Source organism: Trachinotus anak, unplaced genomic scaffold, assembly GCF_046630095.1.
Source record: "Trachinotus anak isolate AG129_WGS33_773 ecotype Australia unplaced genomic scaffold, CSIRO_AGI_Tana_v1 ptg000003l, whole genome shotgun sequence".
NCBI classification, from domain to species: Eukaryota; Metazoa; Chordata; class Actinopteri; order Carangiformes; family Carangidae; genus Trachinotus; species Trachinotus anak.
In genome coordinates this window covers 19,221,572-19,248,280 of record NW_027273854.1, presented here as the reverse complement: position 1 = coordinate 19,248,280, position 26,709 = coordinate 19,221,572, and the positions used below count along the sequence as shown (strand labels likewise).

The 26,709-nt window shown below is 44.5% G+C and overlaps 1 protein-coding gene across 2 annotated transcripts in view; it reads right to left on the bottom strand.

Annotated features, from left to right (window-relative positions):
* grin2ba (glutamate receptor, ionotropic, N-methyl D-aspartate 2B, genome duplicate a) overlaps positions 1 to 26,709 on the bottom strand; it is a 128,833-nt gene that overhangs the window by 84,851 nt on the left and 17,273 nt on the right. For both annotated transcript variants that reach the window (XM_071474401.1, XM_071474402.1), the window contains one exon: positions 8,692 to 9,330. In XM_071474401.1, coding sequence (XP_071330502.1) covers positions 8,692 to 9,330 — 639 coding nt within the window. The remainder of the gene's footprint in view (positions 1 to 8,691; positions 9,331 to 26,709) is intronic.

The window sequence follows — 26,709 nt, the reverse complement described above, 5'->3', positions numbered from 1 at the left end:
ACACACACACACACACACACACACACACACACACACACACAGGGATCCACCCATCTCAAACTCCACTGTACCTCTCCATTTGCGAGCTCTGGAGCCGAGTGTCACTGAGCAAACAGACATGAGTCTCAGTGAGTATACAGGTATCTCCCCTCAGCACCATATTCAACAGCAGTTCGATTTTGCTCTGGCACACTGTCACATTGTCAAAAAAGTCCAGAAATTGACACACAGTTTTATAGTGATGGATATACATCGCTATACCTTTTAACTCCAAGATCCTAACTGAGTCAAACTTGTATGTATCCATAAAAGATGTGATTCTTTACCATCTCTGCCTCACAATGACCAGTGGGCAGGTGATTAATAGCATCATAATGATTTCTGTTTTAATCCCTATTTATAATGTTGGCATCCAAAAGTGCAACATGTACTTCAATGTCATTCTAAAAATCAATATATCATGACTGAATTAATGCGTCCATAATACATCCGATATGCTCCGAAGTTGTGGAACACCCTACCAAGAAATATTAGAGGGGCAGATTCAGTGGACATTTTCAAATAAGAACTGAAAACATACCTGTTCATTTTAGCATTCAATTAGCTCTTAGAGTTGTTTATTTGATTTTATTCTAATTCTTTTTTTCTCTCTTCCTTCCTGTTTTATGTTCTTGTCTATTTTATATTTGTCAAAGCACTTTGAGCTGCATTTTGTGTATGAAAAGTGCTATATAAATTAAGTGTATTTAAATAATAATAATAATAATAATTATTATTATTATTATTATTATTATTATTATGACCTTACTGCAAAGAAAATCAATTTGAGCTGGAGGATCATCCCCCTTTGGCCAAATAAGACCATGTGGCACAAACCATCAAATCTAGCGCAGAAGCTGCCACGCTTTTCAGCAACAGCCTCATTTGTTTACAGTGATTATACTAATGAATCAAAATGAACGATTTCTGGATGTAAAAATGTTACGCGTCTCAGCTTTGAGTGACACTCTAATCTAGAGCGATTTCCAGTGAAGACGAAGTGAAGTCTCGCTCTGTTTTGTTCTCACAGGAACACGCTGGGTGTTCGAGGGGCTGAATCTCACCATCCGTCACCAGGACCAACAGAGACAGAGGTTTATGTATGGACAGATGTAAACAGTTGGAGGCGAAATGGTCATGTCAAAGGTTAAAGAGGTTTGTGTTTGGCGGGGTGGGGCAGCAGCAGCAGCATGTCTTTGATCCTTTCATTTGTAGTTGCTGTTGAGGCGGTAATTAACCAGTCTAAAGTTTCCCCCCTCTCCTCTCCTTTCCTCTCCTCTTATATTGTATGGCTTTATAGAAAAGCTCTGACTCATCTCTGCCCATGAATAGATAGAGGTCCATTCCCTCTCCACCTCTGAATCGGGGCGGAGGCAGGCGGAGATAAGGCTAATAAGGGTCCTGGCAAAGGGCTGGTGTAAGGTCCACGAGGGGATAAGAGGGGAGGATGGGTGTCAAAGAAGGGGAGGAAATGGGGGGGGGGGGTTCTTGTAGATCGCTGTGGTGGTGGTGATGTAGGGAGGAGTGGGAAAAGGGAGGCCTGGGCAATTTGTGTCTTGTGGGATGAGAGGTAGAGGAGGGGCAAGGAGTGAGGAAAGGAGAGGAGGGAGGGAGGGAGGGGAGATGAGGCTGGTGCTATAGTTGCAATGAAGTGAGAGGAGGAAGGCGAGAGGGAGGGGGGGGGGGGGGGGGGGGGGGGGCGTAAGGGCACGGCCAGAGGGAGTCAGGAGACGTGAATGGAGGCTTGGGATGGAGAGGAAGGTGTGCCTGGTCCTGTACCAGGGGGGCAGAGTGAGAATGAAGTAAAAGAGGCCAAGCAGGAGGAAAGGGGAGGGGAGGGGAGGGGGTGGGCGTCAGACAGTGCCTGAACCAGTGAGGAGGGAAAAAAAAAAGAGAGAGGTGAGGATACATGGCTGGAGGTGTGAGGGATGTTTTCTTTCTACTCCATTCTAGTGCCTTCGAATGGGGAGGATCATAGAGAGGGAGCTTGAAGGAAGGCAGGAAGTGGGTGGGGGGACAGGTAAGAAGGTCAGTGGGGGAGGAGGGTGAATTAACACCTGTGCATCTGGTGTAAATCTGTCTGTCTGCCTCATGTGAGCTGCCACAGGATGAACCAGACCTTTGCCAGCCGACCACATTCATCATAAGGAAAGAGAGGGCAAATGAAAGAGAACTCCTGAAAACATGCAGGGGTAAAAGAAGGCGGGAGCTGGATGGAGGGAAAAGCCGGAACTGAACAAATCAGAGTAAGGCCACTTCCAGTTCTTCATCCAACACGTAAAAAAAAACACCATTTTATTTTGTTCCTGTGATATCAATCATTTTGTAAAAGCCAAACTCATATCATTTGTACTTATTTCCCTAGTCCTCTCAGAGCTCACATAACCACGATATCTGCCGACGTTAATCTACTGAATGGGAGCAATCTGTTTGTAACGTCAAGCAAAAGAGCAGAGGAGAGAAATAGACTTGAGATGGAAAGACTGAAAGTGAGGCAGTTCAGGGAGGGAGGGAGGAGGGGGAGGGAGGGGGAGTATAGAAGAAAGTTATGGGGTGAGTTTAAAAATGGCCACATTCTAAATGGCCGGAGTAAATTGAGACCAACGGGGTTGGAAAATAGGACACATAAATTTAGGGCTCTCGATATTTCTCACTACCTCCTTCCCACCCTCCTCCTTCTCTCTCGTTCTCTCTCTCTCTCTCTCTCTCTCTCGCTCTCTCTCTCCCTCTCTCTCTCTCTCGATCTTTCTCTCTCCAGAAAAGGGGAACACACACAGTGGGTTGTCACATTTTCTAAACCAGGACAATGAGAAGGTAAAGAAGAGACTAGTAGTGGGACATTTCGTCGAGCCACGGAAACCCGGCTCACAGTGTGTCTGCAGATGCGGACACGTCAGTAATGTGTGTCAGTGATGTGGTGATGGTCCTGGTACAGAACCATCGTACAGGACCATCACCACAGTAAACATGAGCAACTGCGTTATTCTCCACTTTGAAAAACTGCTGTGTAAAAATAATGATAAACACCTATTTGGAAAAAGAAAGATGTGCCACTCCTTGTGTGGCCTTTAATATAACTTTAATTAAACTGTTTGATTGACTTTTTTATAGGGATTTTAGCTTTTTCATACTGTTCTCAATAGATGTTATTGATAATATAAACAAGATTCAGTCTTAAAACTTCCAGACAAGACAAGCCAATCATAACGAGCTTGCAACTGAAAACAACCACATGAATATGACGAAGATTAGAGACAGAGAGACAATAAAACAGCCAACAGAGAGGCACCCAAAAATAGAACTGGATAAAGGTAGCAGCAAAAAAAAAGGACAGAGAACATATCCAGGATGAGAGGATAGATCAGAAAGCTCTTACAAGGGTTTTACTGTGTTTACTGTAGTGGACACAACAAAATTCATGAATGAGCTAAACAATTAGGGGAAAGAGATGGGAACAGAAATAAAAAAGCAGACAACAGGAAACACAGAGCGAGACATCAGGCACAGGAACACTCACTTTTAATTCTCTCATCATTTACAAATGCCTCTAATTGCGTCCATGTTTTAGCAAGGACGCGGTGCTGCCAAGCCGAACGGCACATTACATTAATAGAGTACAGGACCTCAGTGATTATTACAACAACAGGTGCTATTGTAGGACATTAATTGGGAATATAAATGCAGGTACATTTATGTTCAACCCACTGGACTGAAACCCCCAAGAGGATGTGGTGAGTGTGCGTCAAACAGGAAGTGACGCCCAAAACAAGAAGAATTCTTTTTGTGACCAAAAATTAATTAACAACACAACAATTTCCCCTTAAACATTAAAATGAGGTATGGGCATTAATTGTTCCACTGCATTCAACCCTGTGCTCTTATTAAATGGTTCAACAGGCTCGCTCACACACACACACACACACACACACACACACACACACACACACATACACACACACACACATACACACCCTCCACAACAATTATCCCTGGACACAGTTCAACACCAATTCTACACTATCATCGAGCCGGTTTCCTCTGAAGAATTACCACACACACACACACACACACACACACGCACACACATGCAGGGACAGTTGTGCTCTCAGACACAAAATCACTCCCTCTCTCTTTCCTTACAAAAGCTTGGACGCCCACAGGCAAACGACCACATTTGAGGCCTGAATTATTTGGGCGAAAGTTAATTGATGGCATCCTGCTGTGTTTTTGTTCCTGGAGACGGCTGCCAGTTGCACAAAAGATGGCAGCAAACACATCTTGTTTGTGTGTGTGTGTGTGAATCGACCGTGTTTTTGTTAGTACGTGTGCGTGTGTGTGTGTGTGTGATGTTGCAGCCACAGCAGTTCATTGTGGATTTAGCGTGGCATTTCTTCCACTATCTATTTAATATTCATACATGAATTACCCTTGTAGCATACGTCTTTGTGTATACTTAAGAAAACTGGGGTGTGGGCGTGTGCATGCCCGCGCTGTTTTTTGTGTGTCTGCCTGCATGTGTTTGCATGTGTGCAAAATGTATTCATCTTATATTATAGCTTCCCTCAGGTGATCGGGCTCGGCTGCTTTTTCCTTTCTTTTTTTTTCATTAATTGCTGACGATCTTACATTTAAATCCTGAGCACAAGTGGATGCTATCTCTCCACTGATCTACAGCAGCAGTAGCTTCCACTCATAGATTAGCTCGCTGTTCGTATTGTGCAGCAGCCCTGGGGTGATCGGCGACAACTACAGCTATTTGTACCACTACAAAGCCATACCTTCTAGACAAGCGGAGGAAAATGGCTCACCATGTCTTGATAATATGAGCATTAGCCAAAGCTTTAGATCAGACTGATTACTGCAGTCCAACACACGCTGTAGAGGGACAACTAGCAGGGTGGTGCTGGAAACCACTACTGACAAAAGACTGGCAACTACAGCCATGTTGGCTAGGTAACACAAATTCACATGAACACACACAGACGAGCAAGGACACACACACACACACCCTTAAACTGTTGGATGCCTTCCCTCTCTCTCCTCCGTCTCCTCCTCCTCCTTTATCATATCCTGTCTTTCACAGATGTGGCTACAGCTGTGCTCTATCCATCTTTCTCTCCTCCTTTATTCCTCCTCCGCTGAGCAGAGAGAGGCGGCTTCTCTTTTTCATTGTACCATTGGCCACGCCGGATAGATGCCGATACACCTGCTGCTGCGCTCCCTGCGAACACACGCTCTGTGTCACTCTGCCTTCCCCTCTCTCCGTCTCTCTCCTTCTCTCTGTCTCAGTCGTGCGGCCATGCACTCAGTACACTCATCCTCTTACTTACCGCCCAGCCCTCCCTCTCTGATCTTATTCATTGATATAGATGTGCGTGCCCTTTGCCTCCATCCATCTCTCCCTTTTCCCCTCCTCCTCCTCCTCCTCCTCCTCCTTCTTCATTCCTTGTTGATGCTGGAGCCACCTGGCCTCCTCCTTCATCCATTTAACTCTCCTTCTTTTCAAGCTTATACAGAAGTTCACTTTTTCTCTGCACTAGCAGTAACTACAGCACCACAGCCACTTCCCACTGCTGAGCTCTATGTACAGATGCAACCACTGTAGTAGCTGTACTCCCTATTTTTCCATTGCTGAGCTGCTGCTGCAGTTTTGCTCCATCCCCAAGGAGAACTGCTCTAAAAAAAAAAATCCAGTTTTGTTCTTGTTACAGATGTCAGAAGGCTCGCCGAGCTGTACAGCTGATTGAGAGACAGTTATGTTAGAAAAGTCTTGGGTGATGATACTGGGCTGGATGGGGACCGGTATCTCCCACTGGCACATGATGCTGCGCTTAGCTTTCTTTTCAACACCACACATACCAAGTAACACTCCTTGTAGATGCATATGTGAGGAGAAAAATGTTATTGTGATTCTGATTCAACCTGACTCTTCACACGGCGCTACACTACTTTGCTCCGGAGGGTACATTTTATGGAATTATCTTGTACCGTTTCTCCAAAATCTTCTCCTATTCAGGCTGCACTAAAAATCGAAACGCTGTATTCTCCGCCTTGTGTGTCGCTCCCTGTTATCATCCTTCCCTGGATGTGTAATGAAAAAGGAGGGGTTGTCTTGCCAACTGTAATAGCAGCAGCTGGCCTTCAGTCTTGATGGGTGCACACTTTTTTGTGTGTGTGTGTGTATTTGTGTGTGTGATGGAGCGAGGCTGTAAGATAAACACCTCATATTGCAATCCCTATTTCCCAGTCTCTGTCAGTCCACTTCCTTTTCATAAGTCCTCTAACACATCCTGTTATTCTATCTTACACAATTACTCTTTTTTTCTCTCCATCTCTGCTGTGTGGGCGAAAAGTTCTCTCTCCTCACTCTGTCTTTCTCTCCCTCCTGCTCTCTCTTTATCTCCCTCTGTGTCTCCATCTCAGACTCCCTCCCCACGTTCGTCCCAGTCGAGCTCTTCTGCCGTTGCCTCAGCCCTTGTCTCTACCCCTCATCTGTCCATCACCTCTACAGACAGACAGCTCTGTCTGAACACCACCTGATCTGGCCAAAACCCTTCAAAGTATTCCCGCCCCTCCTCCCCTGCCCACTTTCACTGAAAGCAGAAATTCTTCCACCCAATCTCATCCTCACTATCTCGATTTCTCCACTTTCCCCCCTTGTGTTCCCTCTCTCTCTCTCCCTCTCTCTCTCTCGCTCCTTCCTCTGATCCTTCTCTATCGCATTTTCGCCACTCCATTGTCTCAGCCCATTAAGCAGACACAAATCCGTTTGGAGACTGAGCTTTAGCGCAGCCCCGTCCTCGCTCTCCTGGGCCCCGGTGCAGCCAGGAGGAGGCTCTCAGGAGAGGCTGACTCTGGCTTGTGGCCGGGGAAATCCATTTAAACCTCTGCCACAAAACACTGCTCTTTCCTGCTGCCTGGTGCACTTAGGGCACATGTGCTTAATGAATGATAGTCCCTGCGCATACACACGCACACACCCACACCCCTGCATTCCTCAACTATCCCCCACACTGCTTCACCTCCCCCTCCACCACATCCCTGCATCTTTCCATGCTATAAAACACAAACATAAATTGCCACAGGTAGTGTAGCTATCCATGGGCCAGGAGGGCAGCCAGGGTGCTTTCAGTGATTTATATGTTATATTGGTGGGGTTGGGGGAGGTTAAAGACACATGTGGCCGCAGCGCTGGGCCAGAGAGAGCTCAAATTTAAGAAAAAGGAGACCATGTGTGCATGAATGAGCACTGTGCTGCGAGAAAATGTGCGCACTGGGGAGCACTCTTTGTGCTCGGAAGAGTGCAGTTTTTGGACGTTTCCCTGCCATCTCTCTCCTGAGTGCTCTAATGAGAAGGAACAGAGAGAAGAGATTCAGTGGTGGCCGCTGGCCTCGCCGTGTCACTGCGACTCATGTCTCTGCTGGTACAACGACCTGTTGACACCAGAGGGTCAGCAGACAAACGGGAGAGAGACAACGCGGAGAAAGACAGGGATGGCTGAGATAAGACTGAGACTCTATGAGGCCCCAGATCCAAGCAACCAGCAACATCAGGACAGCAGTGTCTGTCTTTTAGCATAGGTTTCATTCAAGAGACTTTTTCCTTATTATTTAATACAGCTGGATTTGTGTCTAAAATAACAAATGAATGAGCTGATTTTGTGGAATGGGTTCCAAGCACAGATCCCAGGCGGACGCAGATAAAGCAGCAGCAGATTGCTTTATCCCATTAGGCAAGGCCTAGTAAATAGGCAGAGATCTAGCTCTCTGTTCTGGTGCAATCTCCAGCTGATCCTGTCATTGGATTCAGAGCTGTTGGCAGTTTGTCTTTCAAGTGAGACACCCCAGCTTACCCTGTCTGTCTGTCTGCACCCAGTGTTAATACTAATGCAGTATGGTGGTAGGGGAGGAGTTGAGAAACCCTCCTTTTGTAGTCAAACCAGTCAAAATGGCATCTCTGTTTTGGGCAGATATCAAGAGGACAATGTAGCAGAGAACGGCTGAAGTTTGCAGCACACTTTCACGCACACACAAGTGTATCTCAGCCTGTAACGGTGTCAGTGTGAAGGAGAGCCCTGCTACATCTAACCAGTAACAGTTACACAAGTAGACACTGTTACATTTTCACAGGAAAACACACAGGAAATAAAAGACGACAAATTCATCACAACTAAATAGCAACCTCATCTACAGTAGTTTAAGCTGTGTGGCCAGTCTTTAAATGTATCTTTTGTTGATGAAAAAAAGGTTGCACAGTGTGTACGGTGACGTAATCCATCCCTAACGTGATTTCACAGCAGTGACAGCCACGCATCTTTGATTGACAGCTAAATGCAGCCAATCGAAAACGGAATCCAGTACAGATTTAAGGTCATAGTGAAGAATGGCCCTGCAGGAGCCAAACAGCATTACATCATACGCTATGGCAGCAAATGAGCAAGCAGGTCTGCTGTCTGTGCTGAACCTCCAGTAGCAAGGCTAAACAATTAAAGTGGAGGTCTATTAAGGATGTTTTTTTTTTTTTTATCTGTGCTGATTCCAAGGTGGGTTCCTTTTTTATTTTTACACTCCAACCACCTGCACAAACATCCGCGCACAATTACAATTACTTTTTTTTTCTGTTTTTCTGAAGAAAGACTTTGGGTGTCCTACCTTGGCAGCCATGATCATGGAGGAGCCCCCGCGGACTCCGAGGATGGGGATATGGGTCTGGGCTGAAATGAAGTCCAGGATCTGGGCGATGGCCTCCTGGTCAGTGTCGTCCCCAAACACCACGCCCTGCAGCCAGTGCTCGGTCATTAGGTCACAGATGCTCTTGATGATGCTTTTAGGGTCTGTCTCATTCATGGTCAGCACCTCCACGTTGGGCGCCATGTGGAGAAAGTCCTCCTTCTCCCGGGCCCCAGCCAGCGCCACCTCGCTGGAGTTGCCCACCAGGACGACGGCAATGCTGAGGCCTCGCAGGATGTTGGGCAGGGCCATGTGGTGTGGAGGGGGCTGGGGGATGGGGATGTAGTGGCCGCCACCGCCTCCCCCGCCCTTCTCTCTCCGTGAGTGGCAGGCCGGGGGCAGGTGGAGAAGGCAGAGCAGCAGGAGAAGGAGGGAGAGGCAGAGAGAGGCGCTGGTGCGGCGGTGGAGTGATGGAGGCGGAGGCGGATGCAGGGGTCGGGCTCGCCTCTCTTGCTCTTGGGCGGCCGAGGGGGCGGAGGGGGAGGCCCCAGCATGGCCATGAGGTGAGGAGGGGCTGCGGTGGCCGCAGACAGGCATGGTGGAGGAGTGGGAGAGTAATACCTGGAAAGACAGAGGAAGAGGACGGGGGGGACAGGAGGAGATGAAGATAGGGGAAAAAAAAGCAGGAAAACAAAGGAAAGAAAAATAAAGAAAAGAAGGCGGGAGATGGCAAGAGAGAGAGAGACAGGGGTTAACATAGCAACATGCAACATTGATTGAATAAAGTGAATTGCTGAGAGGCTGCATGCATCATATGAATCAGTGCATATCAGTGTCGGTCCACAGAAATGGGGCAACGAGGGAGGAGAGGGAAACCTTGTGGAAAACGAGGCTTTAAACAAACAGATGGATGAGAGAAGAGGTCACACTTGACACACATAAATAGTGCATAAACACACACACACACACACACACACACTCACACACACATACATGGTATGATGGCTTATGGTTTACGTATAATCTCACACGGATCAATAATTCATGTGGAATGTTCTGAGGCAGTGTTATGGTATATATTATGGAGGATATAAACTCTCCCTCCAGATGAGATGCTGGATCCTTGATCGGAGAGGACGGAGAGGAGTGGGGGGGGGCAACAGAGAGGAAGGGAAGAACAAAGCAAATCATGGAGGGAACGAGAACGAGACAAAAGGGCAGATGGAGGAAAAAACAGCTTCATGACAACTCCGGCTGACTGACAACTGTCTGGAGCGAGATGAGTGACGCGCCGACCTGAGACGCAGACAGACTGACTGACGCCAAAATTGATTAAGTGATTGACAGCGGAGGCGCTCGGAGCAGTTCGCAAGACTTTGATATGATACCCACCCTCCTCCCTCAACCCCTTTTGGCCTAGTTTAGCACTCACAGTCATTTGCTGTCCATCTCTCCATCCCTCCACCTCCCTCCCACGCTCTACTTGACCGTATCGCTCTCTTTCTCTCCAACTCCCTCTTCTCTGTGCTTATTTATAGAGCTTTTCATTAATGGGGATGCAGACAGGAGGGAAAGGCCAGGTGGACCGGTGGAAAAGGGGGAGAAGAATGAGGGAGAGAGGGAAATGTGCAAAAGACAGAGAGGAGAGGAGGAAAGAGATGATGGAGGCAAGGTGGGACAGCAGCACCACCGCCGGATACAAAGCCAGACATGAAAAAGAAGCTCTCTCTCCCTCTCTCTCTCTCTCTCTCTCTGACCAAGATGTGTGTGTTCTCTGTATGTATACATCTGAGTGTGTGGGAGGGCATGTGTCCTCTTGAGTTTATCAGCATATAGTCGGTGTAGGTGTACAGTCAGTGGGAATAGATGTTCACTCAGGTTTTGTGGGCAGAGATACCCAGCACGGTGGGGGTGTAGTTGCTCATAAACTTGTTCTGAGTGGTGTATTGTGTGTACATCTCATACATGACTGCCTTTAACAAGGCAGATGGAAGGTACAAAGAAGAACAAAAACACTAAAACAATAACCACCCAATGAAGCTGACAGCTAATAAGACAGAAAATGACAGAGAGGAAGAAAAAGCAAGAGGGAGATTGAGAGAGGGATAAAGGGATGTATGCAGAGATGACAGAACAACTTCTTTAGGGAAAACTAATTGCTGGAGGTTCGTCAGCTCTAATTACAGGTCCCTGTGTTAATAGTCAATTGCACACCACTCTCCAGGAAGGATGGAGAGGTGGGAGGGAGGGAATGAGGGAGGGATGATAAGAGGCACGAGGAGACAGAGAAGGGAGGAGGAGGGAGTGGGAGGAAAACGAGAGAAAGACAGATAGTGTAAACCAAGGAGGACCTTGGTGAGACGCAAGAAAGATGAAAGAGAGAGGAAGAAATGAGCGACAGAAGACGGAGAGAAAGGCAAGAAGGAGGGATGGAAGAGAAGAGGAGGAAGAAGAAGAAATACAGAGAGGAGAGAGAGTCACAGGGAGAGAGAGAGGGGAGAGAGAGAGAGAGAGAGAGAAAGAGAGAGATGCCCTCTTTGAATCTGGACTTCTCTGGCAGCACTCTGTTTCCATGGCAACAATTAAAATAGGCCTGCATGCGCACACATACAGACACAGTTGATGGACACAGAGATACACACACACACACACACACACACCAGCATTCACACAATTTGCAATAAGCATTGATCATGTAAATGCAGTGATGTGGTTCAGCACAGCTCACTCTGCTGTGGGAATATTTTATACACCAATTCCTCTACGCTCAGATTAGCATAGAGACCTCTGACACATTTTATATGTGAACACAAAAACACACACCAAACTCACCATCTCCTATCTCTCCTGACACACACACACACACACGCCCCCAGGGTACAGATTATATTAGCCACCGCACTGTGTAACTCCAAAGATCATTCAGAAAGATGAGGCCATTAAAAAGTCCCATAGTGAGTCAAAGCATGTCTCATAAAGAAACACAAAAGGCGTGTATTAAACTGTGGATTACACGAGCGAGGTTATGACACTAAATGACCCCATTTCCCCGTCAGCCAGCCCTCGCGTCTCACCCACCATTTGCTCTATTAGCCACACCAGTGCACACAGCAGCCCTATCAGTTACACACGGGTGGACCGCAGATAGCCTCTACCAGTCCAAGACCCCGGAGGTCCGGACCCCCACGCACACTTTTCTGCAGTTTTTGTCATGAGGAAAGTTTTCTGAATGCACATGCACATACATATTTAACATTTTAAAAAATGCAAAAAGATCCATCTACACACTATCCTATTATTTTCGTAGTATTTTGTGAAAATCTTTCATTTGCAAGAAAATATAAACTCTGTTATCAAGATAATCAAGAAGAGATCTAAGAATATCTTATGTGTAGAGTAGAGCTGAAACGACTAGTTGACTGATCAATTTGAAGCCATTTGATCAAAATTGAAATGAATCAGCAACTATTTTGATATTTATTTTATATCAGCAAAAATGTCAGAAATTCACAGGTTACATTTTCTCACATGTAAGCCTTATCTGATTTTTTTACTCGTCTATATAGTGAGGTAGTAGAAAATAATAGATAAATAGTAAACTGAGTAACCTTGGGTTTTGGACTCATATTTTAAAACTCCTGAAAACTTAATTTCAAATTTCCAATGCTTTTCAGTTTCTCAGCAATTCAAAATGAAGCTTGGAAAAAGCATCCATGGGTATTATCAAAGTCCTTCTAAGCAAGTCTCACCACTCAGCAGCCATCTAGGCAACGCCCATGGGAAGTTATTTCAGGCTAACAACAGTCTAAATGAATGGGGAGAGAGTCAAAACTGATAAATCTGATAAAAAATCTGATAAACACACTAAAAAGTTTAATTACTTTATCCCAGAATAAGGTTTAAAACACAATCATCCACAGTTGATACTTCTACTAAGCATAAACAAAGGTGTTCCAACACCAACCGTTGTAAACCTTGACTGTGTGCTTGCTAGATATATTTCCAGGTTGGGCAGACGATTAGCTGTTTCAGAGAAGGGCCGGGACATGTGTCATACAACTACCATCTTTGGCGTTGCGGACTAGTCTACTCAGGAATCTTTTTTTTGGGGGGGGCTTTTTTATGCCTTTATGATAGATTAGTGGAGACTGACAGGAAAGGGGGTAGAGAGAGGAGATTGACATGCAGGAAAGAGTCGGACTGGTCGGGAGTCAAACCGGTGACTGCCTGCTAAGAGCGTCTTGTGCTCAACATGGTACACGCCCTAATCACTCGACTACCGGGCCGCCCTAGTCTACTCAGGAATCTGTAAGTGACTTGTCTTCTTACTGACTTGTCTTCCTTCTAACATCTCAGGTATCATTCCTGCTTCATCATGACTCTGTGGGTCCAACCGACCCAAAAACATATCACCAACTGTCATCAGGTTTGATTCAAATGTTACTAAATTATGATGATTGGTGCACAGGAGTAACCAATAACCAGTATAGCCAATAACCTTTTTGCAACTGAGCCCCGCCCACCTTAAACCAGTGAGAAGGCGTCTGAAACTGTTCTAACTTTGGCACAAAAGGGACTCTGACACTGTGTGCTCTAGGAAACTTCTTTTTTTGTTTTGGCCGACATTTTACACACCAGACAATTAACTGATTATTTGAGAAAGTTTGAGAAAGATTTATCGAAAAGTCATCTGCTGCAGCCTTCATTGATTTGCTGCCAGTTTTTTCATGCTAATCACACTGCTTCACTGTGTTTGTGCCACCTAGGATCTGCTTTGAGAATTACTGCTTGCAAGCGGCTGCAAGACACTGTGGCAAACACACATAAATTCCTGCTGACAAATCTCAAAAGCTTTTAATGGCTGACTGTTGTTGACTGGCTAATTTTCCAATCTGTAAACAAGATCTATTACACAGTGACGATGTGACTTATGAAATCTTTGAACACGAAGCGACATTTAGAGAAAAGACTCTTAATACAGCAGGATTAAAGAGAGTATTTCTTCTTTTTCTACTCTAGTCCCTATCGCCTCCTTTATGACTGCTTCAGACTGATTCACATGCAACAAGGCATCAGCCAATTAGGTAAGAACACAGTGTTTCAGGTAGTTACCCACCCCGACCAAACAAAACCAGGTACTAAGTGGACCCAAATGGACTATAAATGCAGTAATAGTCATTAATGAACGTCGAGGCTGACATGGCTCATATTGCTGTAGTGGAAAGTTGACAGAGCAGGGGTTATGAGGCATGACACAGCTCTGTAATTGACTCCCCTCTTTTTTTTTTTTTTTTTTTTTTGTCAGCTATAAATCACACAATTATAACTAGCAGGAAGTACACAGTGGATCTCTGCATGTATTCGAGGGCAGGTCGTGACGTGGTCCACACACATGCGCAATAAGGAAAATTGACTTTCCAGTTTATCAAGATACTTTATGTGGGTTTACAGGTGAACCAACAGGCAGCATATTGTTTGAGTTTTGTATTTAATATATGTGACTGAACAGCACTTTGTTCCAATCACGGCACATTCTGCTCTCACAGTAATAAATCCACACAGGACAGGAAACATTACTGCCGAGAATGGTTTGTGCGCTCGTGGGCAGTATAAATGTGTGTGTGCAAGTTGATGAATTTGGTTTGAAAGGTTGTGAACAGCGCCAGCAGTGGCTTGCTCTCCCTAATGCATTTTTAGAGCTGACATTTATGTTTGTTTTTTTTTGTTTTTTGTTCAAATGAAAGCTGGCAGAAAAAAAAATGTAACCTCAGTGCTAATCTTCAGCAATGAGACGGCTTTGATTTGAAATTGATTCAACGGCGCACGGCACATGACAATATTAAAAACATTTTTCAGTCCGTGGTAGCATTTTTTGAGACGCCGAGCCCTACACCCCCCCACACACCGGGCCCTTCTGCCCTGGGGGATGTGACCAGGCCACATTGCGGGTCACTGCGCAGCATACTGATGAGCTGAGAAATCAGGTGGATGCTGGATTTGCTGCCAAACCTAGAATACGTGAGAATATGAAAGAAATGGCCGTCTAATGTGAGAACTCATTATAACCTGCTCTGATAAATATTCATGCAGCTTGTCTCAGCAGCCTGCTGTGGAGGTGGAAGGTGGTGTGTGTGTGTGTGTGTGTGTGTGTGTGTGTGTGTGTGATTATGTGTTTGGACCTGTGTCTGTACATGATGTTCTGAAGCAGCCACTCACCAGCCCCCTCACCAAAGCAGACCAGCCAGGCTTTGCAATCACATGTTTGCTGAGGCTCCAGGACCAATCTACTGGCATAATGGTGTCTATTCCCAGAAAGAGGGGACGTTGAAGCGCCCATTGCTCTCTTCCTCCCCGCTTCCCTCTTTCTCTTCCTTTCATTTGAACTCTATTTATCTCTTTCTCTCTCTGTTTTATCATTTTGTCTCCACGAACAATGCTTCCTCTAAATTCTCCCACTTATCTCTCTCTTGAGCTCGCACTCTCTCATCGCCCTCTTCTCATTATGTGGTAAGTGTCAGGTTTGTCGATGGTGTTATTTGCATGAAAACTGGAGGACAAAGGCGACGGGCAATTTTTCACATTTATTGCCTGGTTTGATATTTAGGAGGACAGCAGAAGATGGCATGGAAAGACAATCTCCCTATATCTCTGTGGACGACTTCAAAACCATCTATGGTGCATGTGCATTATCTGAACCTGCTAAGTCAGGCGTGCGGTAGTGGCTTCATTTCTCCTTTTAATTGAAATGAGAATGTCATGATGAGAGGCTAGCAGCAGCAGAGTAAGTACCAGGAGTTTGAAAAATTGCCCGTTACGTCAAACCCACACACACTCAAGGCTACTTATGAGTATAATTCTTTTGTCTAGGGCTAGCTTGTGATTTCATTAGAAGAAACGAACAGATGAGGACCAGAAACTTCATCTGCGGCTTTTAGTGTTCTGCAGGGAGAAAGATGCTGTTAAGTCGTCGTCGGCGCCACCTTGTGCTTTTTCGGGCTAAACCCTCAGGTGGCGCCCCGCCCCGACCCAGAACAAGTGCTGACAGGTGACGAAAGAAAACGTTACCTGGACAACCTCTTTGACCGCCACAGCAGCGAGACGTGTGGGTGGCTGATCACACTCACACAACCTGTAGCCCCATGGTGGGAGGGAGGGAGAGAGCAGACAACCCAGGGCCTTAGCTGCAACACTTGCTGTTGCCTTAAAGTCTCTATTGAAAACTAATTTGTGCGTCTGTTTCTCATTTCACAGGTTTTAAAATTGGCTGTTGTTGAAACGCAAAAAGGCTGTAAGCAACTAAAGCAGGCAGGGGCAGAAATGTCCCCCCCTCGACATATGACATTTTAGTCTGATGAGAAAATTAACATGTGGACCCTGAGCTGTGGATAATTAGACAGACAGATGTTTGTTATATATGGAATAATTATGGCAGGAGGAAAGCAAGGGGGGCACAGTCACTTCCTGTGCATAAGGACTATGATTACGCTTCCGCAAAAATTTCCTACTTTATTTATAAGTTGAGTGTGTGTGTGTGTGTGTGTGTGTGTGTGTGTAACCTGCTGCACAGTGTTGTCTCCTCCAGCCCCTTGCAGCTGTACAGCTCCCCTGCTTGTCCGTGCCTCTGCTCCAGGCTTGCTGCATCCGTGATAAACAGGACAGAGTCCCAGGTGAGCGAACTAAACTCCCTCTGCAATCACCGACGAGCCACAGAGAGAGTCGGCCCGCCCTCCGTTAAGCCATTTTGGTCTGGACAAAGATGCATGTTGATATTAAAAGTGAATCTCTGTTGTGACTTGCTCTCCAGCTGCTGCAGCCACGGTGAGAGAGTCCTGCTCAAACACTCATCGATATTATCCACAGGTCTATACTTTATTTTCCAATTCAGCCTGGCAGAAGAACCAAACGCGCTTCAGGCATCATCTGGAACAAACTATTGATCTAAAATTATTTCAAACAAGTTTCCTCCTTTTATTCATACACATATTTGGTATCATATTTTAATATCAATTTGAATAGTTTTGTACTAATTCTGCCAGAGTCTACGTTTACATCTACATGAGGCCATGAGATGCTCATATGTAGGACAGGACTTTATGGTGCTAGTCATATGTTGCACTTTGAAAATGTTTCTGCCACTTTATGGCAACTTATATTTTTATTGTGCATACCTGTATTTAGTAAACTGATGCAACTGATTTAAACTCCCAAATTACTAATTATGTGAGCATGCAGTGGGCTACCAGGCTTTTAAAACAATGAAGAAAAGAATGAAGTATACCATTTATATATCTGTCTATTGCAGTGTTACTGGGGAACCAAAGAGCCTGTGGTTCTGTCACAGGAGTCAGCAGGAAGATGCCAAGAGAACAGAAGGTAGGGCCAGGAAGTGGGTGCATTTAGAAATCCATTATTAAATGCATCCTGATTCCCAAAATTGGAAATTGGTTAAGAAGGAACTTAATATAACAAGCCATCCATACTCACAGGCACAAAGGCCAAGTCTTAACAGTCTGTAGATCTTGTATTGGATGAAATGTAAGGTAAGCCCTCAGACAAATCACGCTGCTTTCTCCACTTCCAGAACATTATGAAGTGGCCACCCTTAATGAATTAATGAAATTATGAGGATCATAAAATTCCAGCTGGCCCTGGGCCAAAGAGGCAGGACAGAAATCATGTTCTTAAGGCCTGACTTACGCAGGTCTACTGGGCTTTGACAACTTCCTTCGGGTCCAGTTCTCTCTCTGTGGATCAGGTTTTATAAAAACTTCTCTTCATTGGGTTACTCTTCATTGTTATGTATCAGTGATTCACCTCAGATTTCTCAAAGATTTCTGCCCTGCTGAATCATCTCATGCAAAGCAACTGTGTTTGGTTGCCTGGAGTGAACCACGGTGCTTACTGGTAGACCAACTGTAGACAAACAGTCTACTTATCATGGATGCAAATGATGAGGCTTGTTGAGTTGAACTGGACAGTCACTGGCACAACTATACTGGAAGTGGAGGGGGAAAAACTGGGTGTCCCAGCTTTCAGACAACACGTTTGATATCAATAATGCCCCCGACTGAGTAACAACAAATGCAGACGTGCTGTTCCTGGCTGCCGAGCCACCCAGTGAGCCCTCACAGCCATACAAGAACGCCAGAGCCCCAAACTCACTTGGCTAATTTACAGGGCAGACAGAGTCACAACGTGAAGCATTTCTCTCAACGTCGGCTCAGATGTGGCAGGTGTTGAACGGGTAAACCCGCCTGCAGCTGTTTGATGATGTGCTGGTCCTGCAGCGGAGGGAGTCAGACATGAGCGTAATGCATGATCAACTGGTTCGTCCGCACACTTCTTTCAAGCCAGGGGTCATAACAAAGTGAAAATGGTTTTGTCTAGTCTCAGGTGGTATGTGGTGTGTGTGTCCAGGTTGTGTGTCTTTTTGTAGGCATGCATGTTTGTTTCTAACCATCTTCCATCTACCATCAGCTGTTTATTTTTGTATATCAAGTCTCCTATAGACACAAAGACACTTGAACACTTCAGATTGACAAATGTGTTTTGACAACACTCAGGGAGATAAGCACTCGGTCTCTAGGATCTCTCCCAGGGACACGTTTCTATTTACACCTACTCTGCCTCGCCGAAGAGACGCTTAATCTTCTCCATGATTTGTGGCTTCAGCACCGAAATCCCTCTCTCCACTCTGTTCCTTTTTTCTCCTCCACCCTTACTTTTCTCTCTGTTTCCTTCTGCCTTCTGCCTGGTTTTTTTCTACTTGCTGTCTCTCCTCAGCTGCCTTGCATCAGCATTAGTGCTTCAGTCCATGTGTCATTGTGAAAGACCTCTACAGGAGTGTTTATATGCGCGGTGTTATGCAGCAGACTGCATTGTCTGCTGAAAGGTAAAGCTAGGGATAGGAAGGGTACGGTGTATTGAGTGACCCCCCCGTGCCAATAACAGCGCTGTAATCACTTTAAATGTGTTTTATTGTCAGCTTTTCACAGATTACAGCAGCAATAATCTGTCCTCCTCCATCCATCTCATTCCAAGCTGTTATTTTTGGCACCAGGATTCTGCCTTTTTGGATTAGTAGGTGTGCAAGAGTTTGTTTTTTTCCCTTTTTTTTGTGTTTGTTTGTTTGTTTGTTTGTTTTCTTCGTAAGGCCAAGTGTGTTTGTGTGTGATCACGGTTTTATAGAAAGGTATCTGCACCACTCCATTGTGGGAGAAAATAATCTGGAGTGAATGTGGCGCGGGACGGGTTTCTTAAAGAAAATGACTGGAACACAGTGTGGCTTCATGCTCGAAATCTGCCACTTCAAGTGGAAATCAACATCTCATGGGTACGCTTGGATAAATCAAAACCCTATCCCTGAAATATGCTTAAGCAAGAACATGGCCTAATCATCCCCTGTACTGTGTCTGCTGTGTCCGCCACTACAATGCACACATCACTAGCCCTGCAAAGGGCTAGTGATGTGTGCACTTTTTTTTGTTAATTTTTAGGAACTTTTACTCAAAAGTGTCATTTTTTTACACCTTTATTTGGCTCTATGCAAAACCCTCATGTCCACATGTAATAACAAAAGGTTATATAAAAATCCCCCACCCATAATCTTTTACAGACGTCCACCTCAGCTAACAGACTGCAGGAAAGCTATCTCCTCACTCTCCCCTGAGGCTGAATATTGACTGATGACTTTCATTTTCAGCTATCAGTTCTGTTGCTAATTTTACACATTTCAATTAGCTCCAGGTATTCTTCATGAGGACTTGCTATGATTAGAAGCTACACAGGGATAGATTTTACTATCCAAGCCTTGATACTGCCTTTTTCCAATAAAGAGAGGTTGTACATGTCTCCGCCGTTTTTTCAGATGCTGTTTTTTTGCAAGATCATCACAATTTTCTTGCAGACGTAAGGCTGTCACGGCTGTCTCTCTTGCAGTCTTCCCAGGCTGGTGCGCCGAGTGCCTCTCCCCGCTACAGGATGATGATGAGACTCCCCACAGGGATAATGACATCTAAGAGCGTCTCTCCAACGGATGTCCCCCGGATTTAATCCCACCAAACGCTCAGACGTGAGAGAGGAAGACGCGCAACCCCCGGAAAAGAACAGCAGCACTGCATGCACTCACACACACACACACACACACACACAAACACACATGGACAGACGGGCAGGGTTACCAGTTCAACAGGCAGAGCCACTGAGATACACACAAAAAAAGACAGTCAGTCAGTCTGCAGACATCCAGCAGGAACAGAAGCAGACAGGAACAAACACATTGCCACAGGTGAACACCTAAGCATTGTGGGTGGCACCGGAGTAAAAACTGGTCTCCACAAAGCGAAGACAGCTTTTCTAATCCGAGAGCAGTATGACAGGATGTCTGCTGCAGACGCACCACAGATAAAATGCCTCAGTGAAGCCGGACGGTATGTTCTCTGTGAGCTGATAATATACCATCCCTCTGGATGAAAAGCAGCTTTTCAAAGCACCTGTTACTAGTAAAGAAATTCCTCTTCGCCTGCTCCCGTCCACAACAAGGTCAGAGACGAGTGGTCAGCTGCACATTAACAACCTTGCAGCTGGTAGAGATTCAGCATGTTGCTCGAGGACACCTCTGCAGGTCAGACACTCAGTGAAGGACAGTCACAACAGTATCCTATGTCACATCGCTTTAGGATGCTAATCACTGGTGAAATATAGTTTAGTACACATCAATACTGATAATCGATGAATAACAGAGGAGATATAAAAACTACATACTGTTACATCCAGTTTGCACAACCAACAATAAATGTCTAGTAGTGTGAGATTCTTTTTTTTATTGTGGTAAATAGTTTTCTTTATCTTTCTAATATGGATCTAAAGTATGAAATACAGTAAATAAAGCCAAATTATTGCAGCATTATCACCTAAACTAACTCGCGGTCACATGGACGGTGAATAAAATCATCAGACTGTTTGTATGGGAAATGATGTGTAAAGACAAACCCGCACTCAAACTAACTTCACAAACTGCTCAGTGACGCACCAACTGCAATCAGTTTACTTATAATTATTCATGGATGCAAATATAACCAAATGGCAGCACTGACTACCGGGAGCATGTGTAAAAGATGATCCGACTGGAGCTCAGGTCAGGAGACCTCCAGAGCCTCTCTGTTGCCTGTCGTCATGACTACCTGGAGGACTCCATTTGCAGCGCCACAGTCAGCAGAGTGAATCGCTCCAGTACATTCAATTAGCAACCCATTATCATTCATGAGTTTGTTTGTGCAAAGCTGTAAGATTGAATTCCAGTTAGTCGTTCCTCCTCGCACTCGCCCGCTGATGTAATGTAAAGGGAGACAGAGGCACTACAGTGGCAGCGCTACGCTGCGTTCCAGCTCTGCCGCCGCGCTCCATTGGGCTAATTTCTGCTTCATTGAGGCCTGGCTCATCCCCACATCTCCCTGGGATGGTTTCAGTTGTACTTGCAAGACATGCAAAGGTCATAAATTAGTAATAGAGCCCCTTGAAGGAGACATGTTGTTAAGCTTCAACCTGGTGGTACTCCTAAGAGGAGCTTTTAAGACTCACTGTTTTGCATATAAATATATTCATAGATTTGGGTTTTATTTATTTCATTTGACAGTATAGCACAGCCACCGTCGCTATCCTTTGACAGAGGAAAAAAGGAAAGCAGAGCTGCTCCCTCTCTTCCCTGAGTTGCTCCTCTTGCAGTCTCTGTCCTCATGAATGGCACAAAAACATTGTCACCGCAACATGACCAGTGGACAAAAGCTTCCTCTTGTTAGCATCATAACATCGACTGCACTCTCTTCTCTCCTTTGATAGGATCATCCAACCCAACAACAACATAGTTCACTTGTTGAGACACAATTAAAGCAGTGGTAGTGTGCGGTAACCAGGCCCCACTGGCCTAGCAGCTTCACTGGTGTGTTTCTGTAACTCCTGGCTGTTTTGTGTAATATAATGGTGTTGACCCCAGTGGCGCCAGACCCTCCATATAGAGTCATTATATTTATGCAACCGCTAAACTCCTCAACTATTTCACAATGCTGTCAGCCTTCAGTAGCAGTGCACGGCCAAGGCCTGCTGTGGACATTCTCAATTTCTGGTGGAAAATTGAGCAGCGAGTGATGAGAGAGAGAGAGAGAGAGAGAGAGAGAGGGAGGGAGAGAGAGAGAGAAAGAGACAGAGCAAGAGTCAGAGGGGGAGTGAGCCCTGTATATTTTATTCATTGGCAGCAGAGTACAATTCATAATCAGGGCAGACTGATTCACAGTTTTAATTAAAAAGTAGCCTTATAGTGCCGGTGGTAACATCTTGATTTATGAAGACCCGGCCACAGGCTCCCATCCACCAGAGAGAGTGAGTCCACCGTAGAGGAGGAGGGCCGCGGAGAGGAGCGGAGGGGGTGCAACCATGAGGAGAGGAAGTGTCTTGTTTCTCACAGCAAGGTGGTTGGCACTGTGGGCATATAACTCAGTGCGAGTGCGTCGGAGTGTGTGTGCGTGACAAGCATATGTGCAGGTCTGTCTGCTACGAGTGCGACCAATATATAAACATGGCTGATATTATAGGTTGAATTCAGTATCGGCATACCGAGTGGCTTGTATGTAAGATCAAATTGCAGCATAGAAATTCCAAACATATGTTTGAGTTTGTCTAACAGAAGGTGAAGTTTTTTTTTTATAGTAAAAAATCTTGGCCACAATTCTTTAACAGCCAGTTTTAAAGTTCCTCTCCAGACATGTTTTAAAATATGGAAAAATATTTTACTATGATTAATATTTTGTTTAACATGGTTTTCCCACAAAAAAAAAAACAAGAACTGAGGCTATAAGCTCATCTACACTTAAAACCTTAACCTCAAAAAATCTCAAACCTTACGTCCCGCCCCCCCCCCGCTGCTTGCACTAGGTTGACGGGTGAGACAGGATTAGCTGAGGAAATACCACGTTTCAGTGTCAGTCCAACCCAGTCTCAAGAGTTTTGAGTTTATTGTGACCAAAGTCTGTGACTAGAAGATGTATCATAATGCTAAACGTAGTTAATTGGTTGTGTTGTTTGTTAGCTTGTAACTGGCAGTGGCTGACACAGTATTAGTGGCTGTGCTAATGCAAACGCTTGCTCTTCTGTACTGACAAGGTTTCAGTGACTGGTGAGGGAGCAGCACGTATCAAGATGGTTAGTGTTAGACTCCACTCAGTCAGACTGAGACTCAGATGAGGAGTTTGTTGTGCACCAAATTCGGCAACTAGCACCCTTATCAGAACAGTTAGCATAGTTAGCATCTTTTATTTGTGTTATACTGTTTGTTAGCTTATAACTGGCAGTGGCTGTGCTAATGCAAACTCTCGCTCTCTGTACTGACAAAGTTTCAGGTTTATTTTGCCCCACCCCGCCATCCCTACAAGTTGATCGGATTGGTTTCTTAGTTATGTTATGTATGAATCCCTGGCTGTCTGAATCCATTTTTATGAGACTGTCACTGGTTCAGTGCAGTTCCAAGGTGAAAATGTGCAGTTGCTGTGTTGACTGCTTATTTCGCTCATGATATGTCTTGTATTGTATAAAAAACATCATAGGTTTAACACTTGAATTGTTTCAGTGGGGGTCTTTAAAGGATGTTTATCTATGTTACATGTTTGTGTTAAAGAAACGAGTATTTGCCTATACGCTGTTATTTTATCAAACTGCGGCATAGCACAAAAACATGATTCCTGCTCATGTGCAGCCTCAATGGGTCCCTCCCCTTTTTAAAACATCAATTGCTACTCTGTCTAAATAAGGTCATATTTTACACTTTTCCAGTGAAGTTTTCATATCCATAAGAAGATATATTTGTGGTTTTAAGTACCAAAAATCATCTTTACATCCCCTTCTCTCTGGATCTCTAGTAACAACAGATCGATGGCTGAAAGCTTTCCGAGTGATCAAATAGAAATATAGCAGATTTCAGGTAAACACTCAGAGAAACCAAATCCTGCAGGGCTGGATGGTGGGTCCAGGTGGGCGGGGCTTGAGGAATGGCTGAGAGCAGTGATTGCTTTGTTATGACATCATAAAGTTTTGGCGGTCCTAACAGCTCGTTTTAAGGCTCAGTTTCTGAATACAGGCATACATCTGTAGTGTGTGACACTTTCACTGTGAGGTTTTAGAACCTTATTTCAGTCACAGTTTTTTTAGATTGTCATCATCTGACTCTGGTCCCTACGCTGAGAAAGGGTTACTGGAAAACCACATAATATTTGCCTGGAATCATGTTGTATCTGCTACTATAAAGATGAATTAGTTTTCATCAAGGGCTAGGCCAGTCTGTTACAACACACAGACGCAGCATAATAAAATTTAACATGAGCTGCTTCACAAACAGAAGGCAATGCTGGTAATTTATTAGCAAGCTAATTATTTCAATATTAGCTGGCTAGTCACATTATGTACCAATATTAAACCTTTCTGAAATACCGTTCTGTGTTGTAGACAGCTGCATCTCCTCTGACTGTTCTTTCATTTTTCTCTTTGTAGCCTACTTGTACTTTTTTTTTTTTTTTTTGAAAAGAGCTGGTAGCAGTGAGAGAGGCTCTAATATTGTTTTAGGTACAATAAACTATATATTGAGGCAACATTAAAAGTTGCCCTATAATGCTTATCATAATTGCAGATAAAACATATTTTTAACTCTAGGGTTTTTGCGGACCCTCCTTATGTTGGAGCCCTGAGTGCTTAGTTCCACTGTTCCCCTATAAGATGCCTCTGCTCTCAGTGTCAGCCTCAAACATCCAGTATGAGTCAGACTCCAGTCTGCATGTGTGCAAGTAGCTACACTTCATGATGCATGCCTCTGACCCTATACACTATAGATAAAAAAGACAGCACATAGGGATATCTGTGAATAAAAGATAGATAGGAGGTGGTACAGATATTGGCTGTAGAATAAAAAGCCTTTTGGAAAATGGCCAGCACTGCAAATTTAACCAAGGCTGATGGAATTTGTGTTGGTCTGACAGTAATGTTAAGTTTATGTCAGCCCCTCCATTTAAATCACCACCATAACGGAATCCCTTGATACAGAGATTTTAATTAAAAAACTGAGAGAGAGAGAGAGAGAGAGAGAGAGAGAGAGAGAGAGAGAGTATGACAGAAAAAGACTGTGGAGAGAAGGAGCATTAGACGAGAAAGATGATGCAGAATGAGAGAGGAGGACACAGAAAAGAAACAGGAGGGATAGAAAAAAACGAGTGATTACAGGAGTGAGATAAGTGGAAAGACTCTTGCTGCATTGAAGTGAAAACTGAAAAGCACAGTGTGTCTCTACTTTCCTTTTGCTTGCGTTTACTTTCAATGGCTCACTGCAGTGTTCTAGGACTTCACTCTATGTGTGTGTGTGTGTATGTGTGTGTGTGTGTGTGTGTGTGTGTGTGTGTGTGTGTGTGTGTGTGTATTTGTTTTTGCTTCCTTCTGTGCGCTCCCATTCTTTTTCACTCCAGCTGATTGATTTTTTAAGGTCTGGCTCACTCATGATCACGACAGAAACCACAGTTAAAGTACATACGCACGCACGCACGCACGCACACACACGCACACACACACACACACACACACACACACACACACTGTACATGCACTGACATCCGCACTGACCCATCTCATACTCTACATACACACCCAAGTACAGTGGAGAAGGCTGCATCAATTTGAATGATGCATACACATATTATGAAATAATCCATTTATGTATAAGGCGCACAAGGCCTCAGAGTAAAGTAATGAACATGTAGACACTGCCCCTCAACCTTAACCATTCACGCATATCCACATCGCCTCCTCAATTACACAACTGATCTATCACAAAAGATACACACTCACAGAAAGAAACAGCTGGAAAAGCAAGTAGATGCCAATCCTGTCTATATGTAATTAATTATAATTCATGGTGGCTCCCTTCACTGTCAGCACAATCTAAAATTATAAGAATCAAAAAGCTTCCCAGATGTGTATCTACACCACATCGTCAGCAGTGTGTAGCTGACAAAATATGTGTGAAAACACACATATGCAACATCACTGATGATAAAAGTGCTGAACAAAAAGTCACCTCAAAGTCCTTATACACAGACACACACACAAATTGCCACACACACACACACACACACACACACACACACACACACACAGACTGGAGAACACAGTATGTAGATTAGAACTAACGCTCCACTGTGCAACTGAGGAGACAGTATCTTGTGTCACCCTGAGGGTTTCCCTGCTTCATAATCTGATACTTGGGCAGCAGTTACAGATAATGTCAGAGGGCAATTTTTTCATGACAGATATGATAATTCGTGTGGACTTACAATGAAATATATTATTTTCCTGGTGTCAAAACAGAGCTCGCCCTTTACAAGTAGAAAAAAAAGCTGCTTTTCTTTTCAGCTTATGTTAATGTGTAAGGAATTATGAATTAATTATGAATTATTATGAATTAAGCTCAACAAACAGCTCATGTGTTTTGAATTCTTGTGCTTTTGTCCAAGAAAGCATCGTCCACTTGTTTAATTTATTTCTATACAGTAAGAATGTTGAGCCTGTTTGTCTTCAGTCACTTCAGCATGTCATTTTTTGGCAAATTAAATCTCTACATCTTTGTCGCCTCAATTACTTGCCTGTGTAGTCTTCTCCGTACAGAGTTTTAGAATGGGACTTGTCAATCATTTCTGCATTTCCATAACTGCAACCACTATCAGCATTTATGATCAAAACTGCCACATATAACACTAGCTGTGCAGCTAAGATAAAGCCTTGGAAGGATTTATAGTAACAATTACAACGTGTGAGAGCCCTGTGAGCCAAAACAGCTTGAATCCTCTGTTATATGCTCAGGTCTATATATAAAGGACTATAGACGTCCTATAGACCTACTAGCCTGGGACATTTTAAGGCCGATTGCCTCTCTACCCTCCACTGACTCTTATGATGCTCTTAACTATGTGTTTA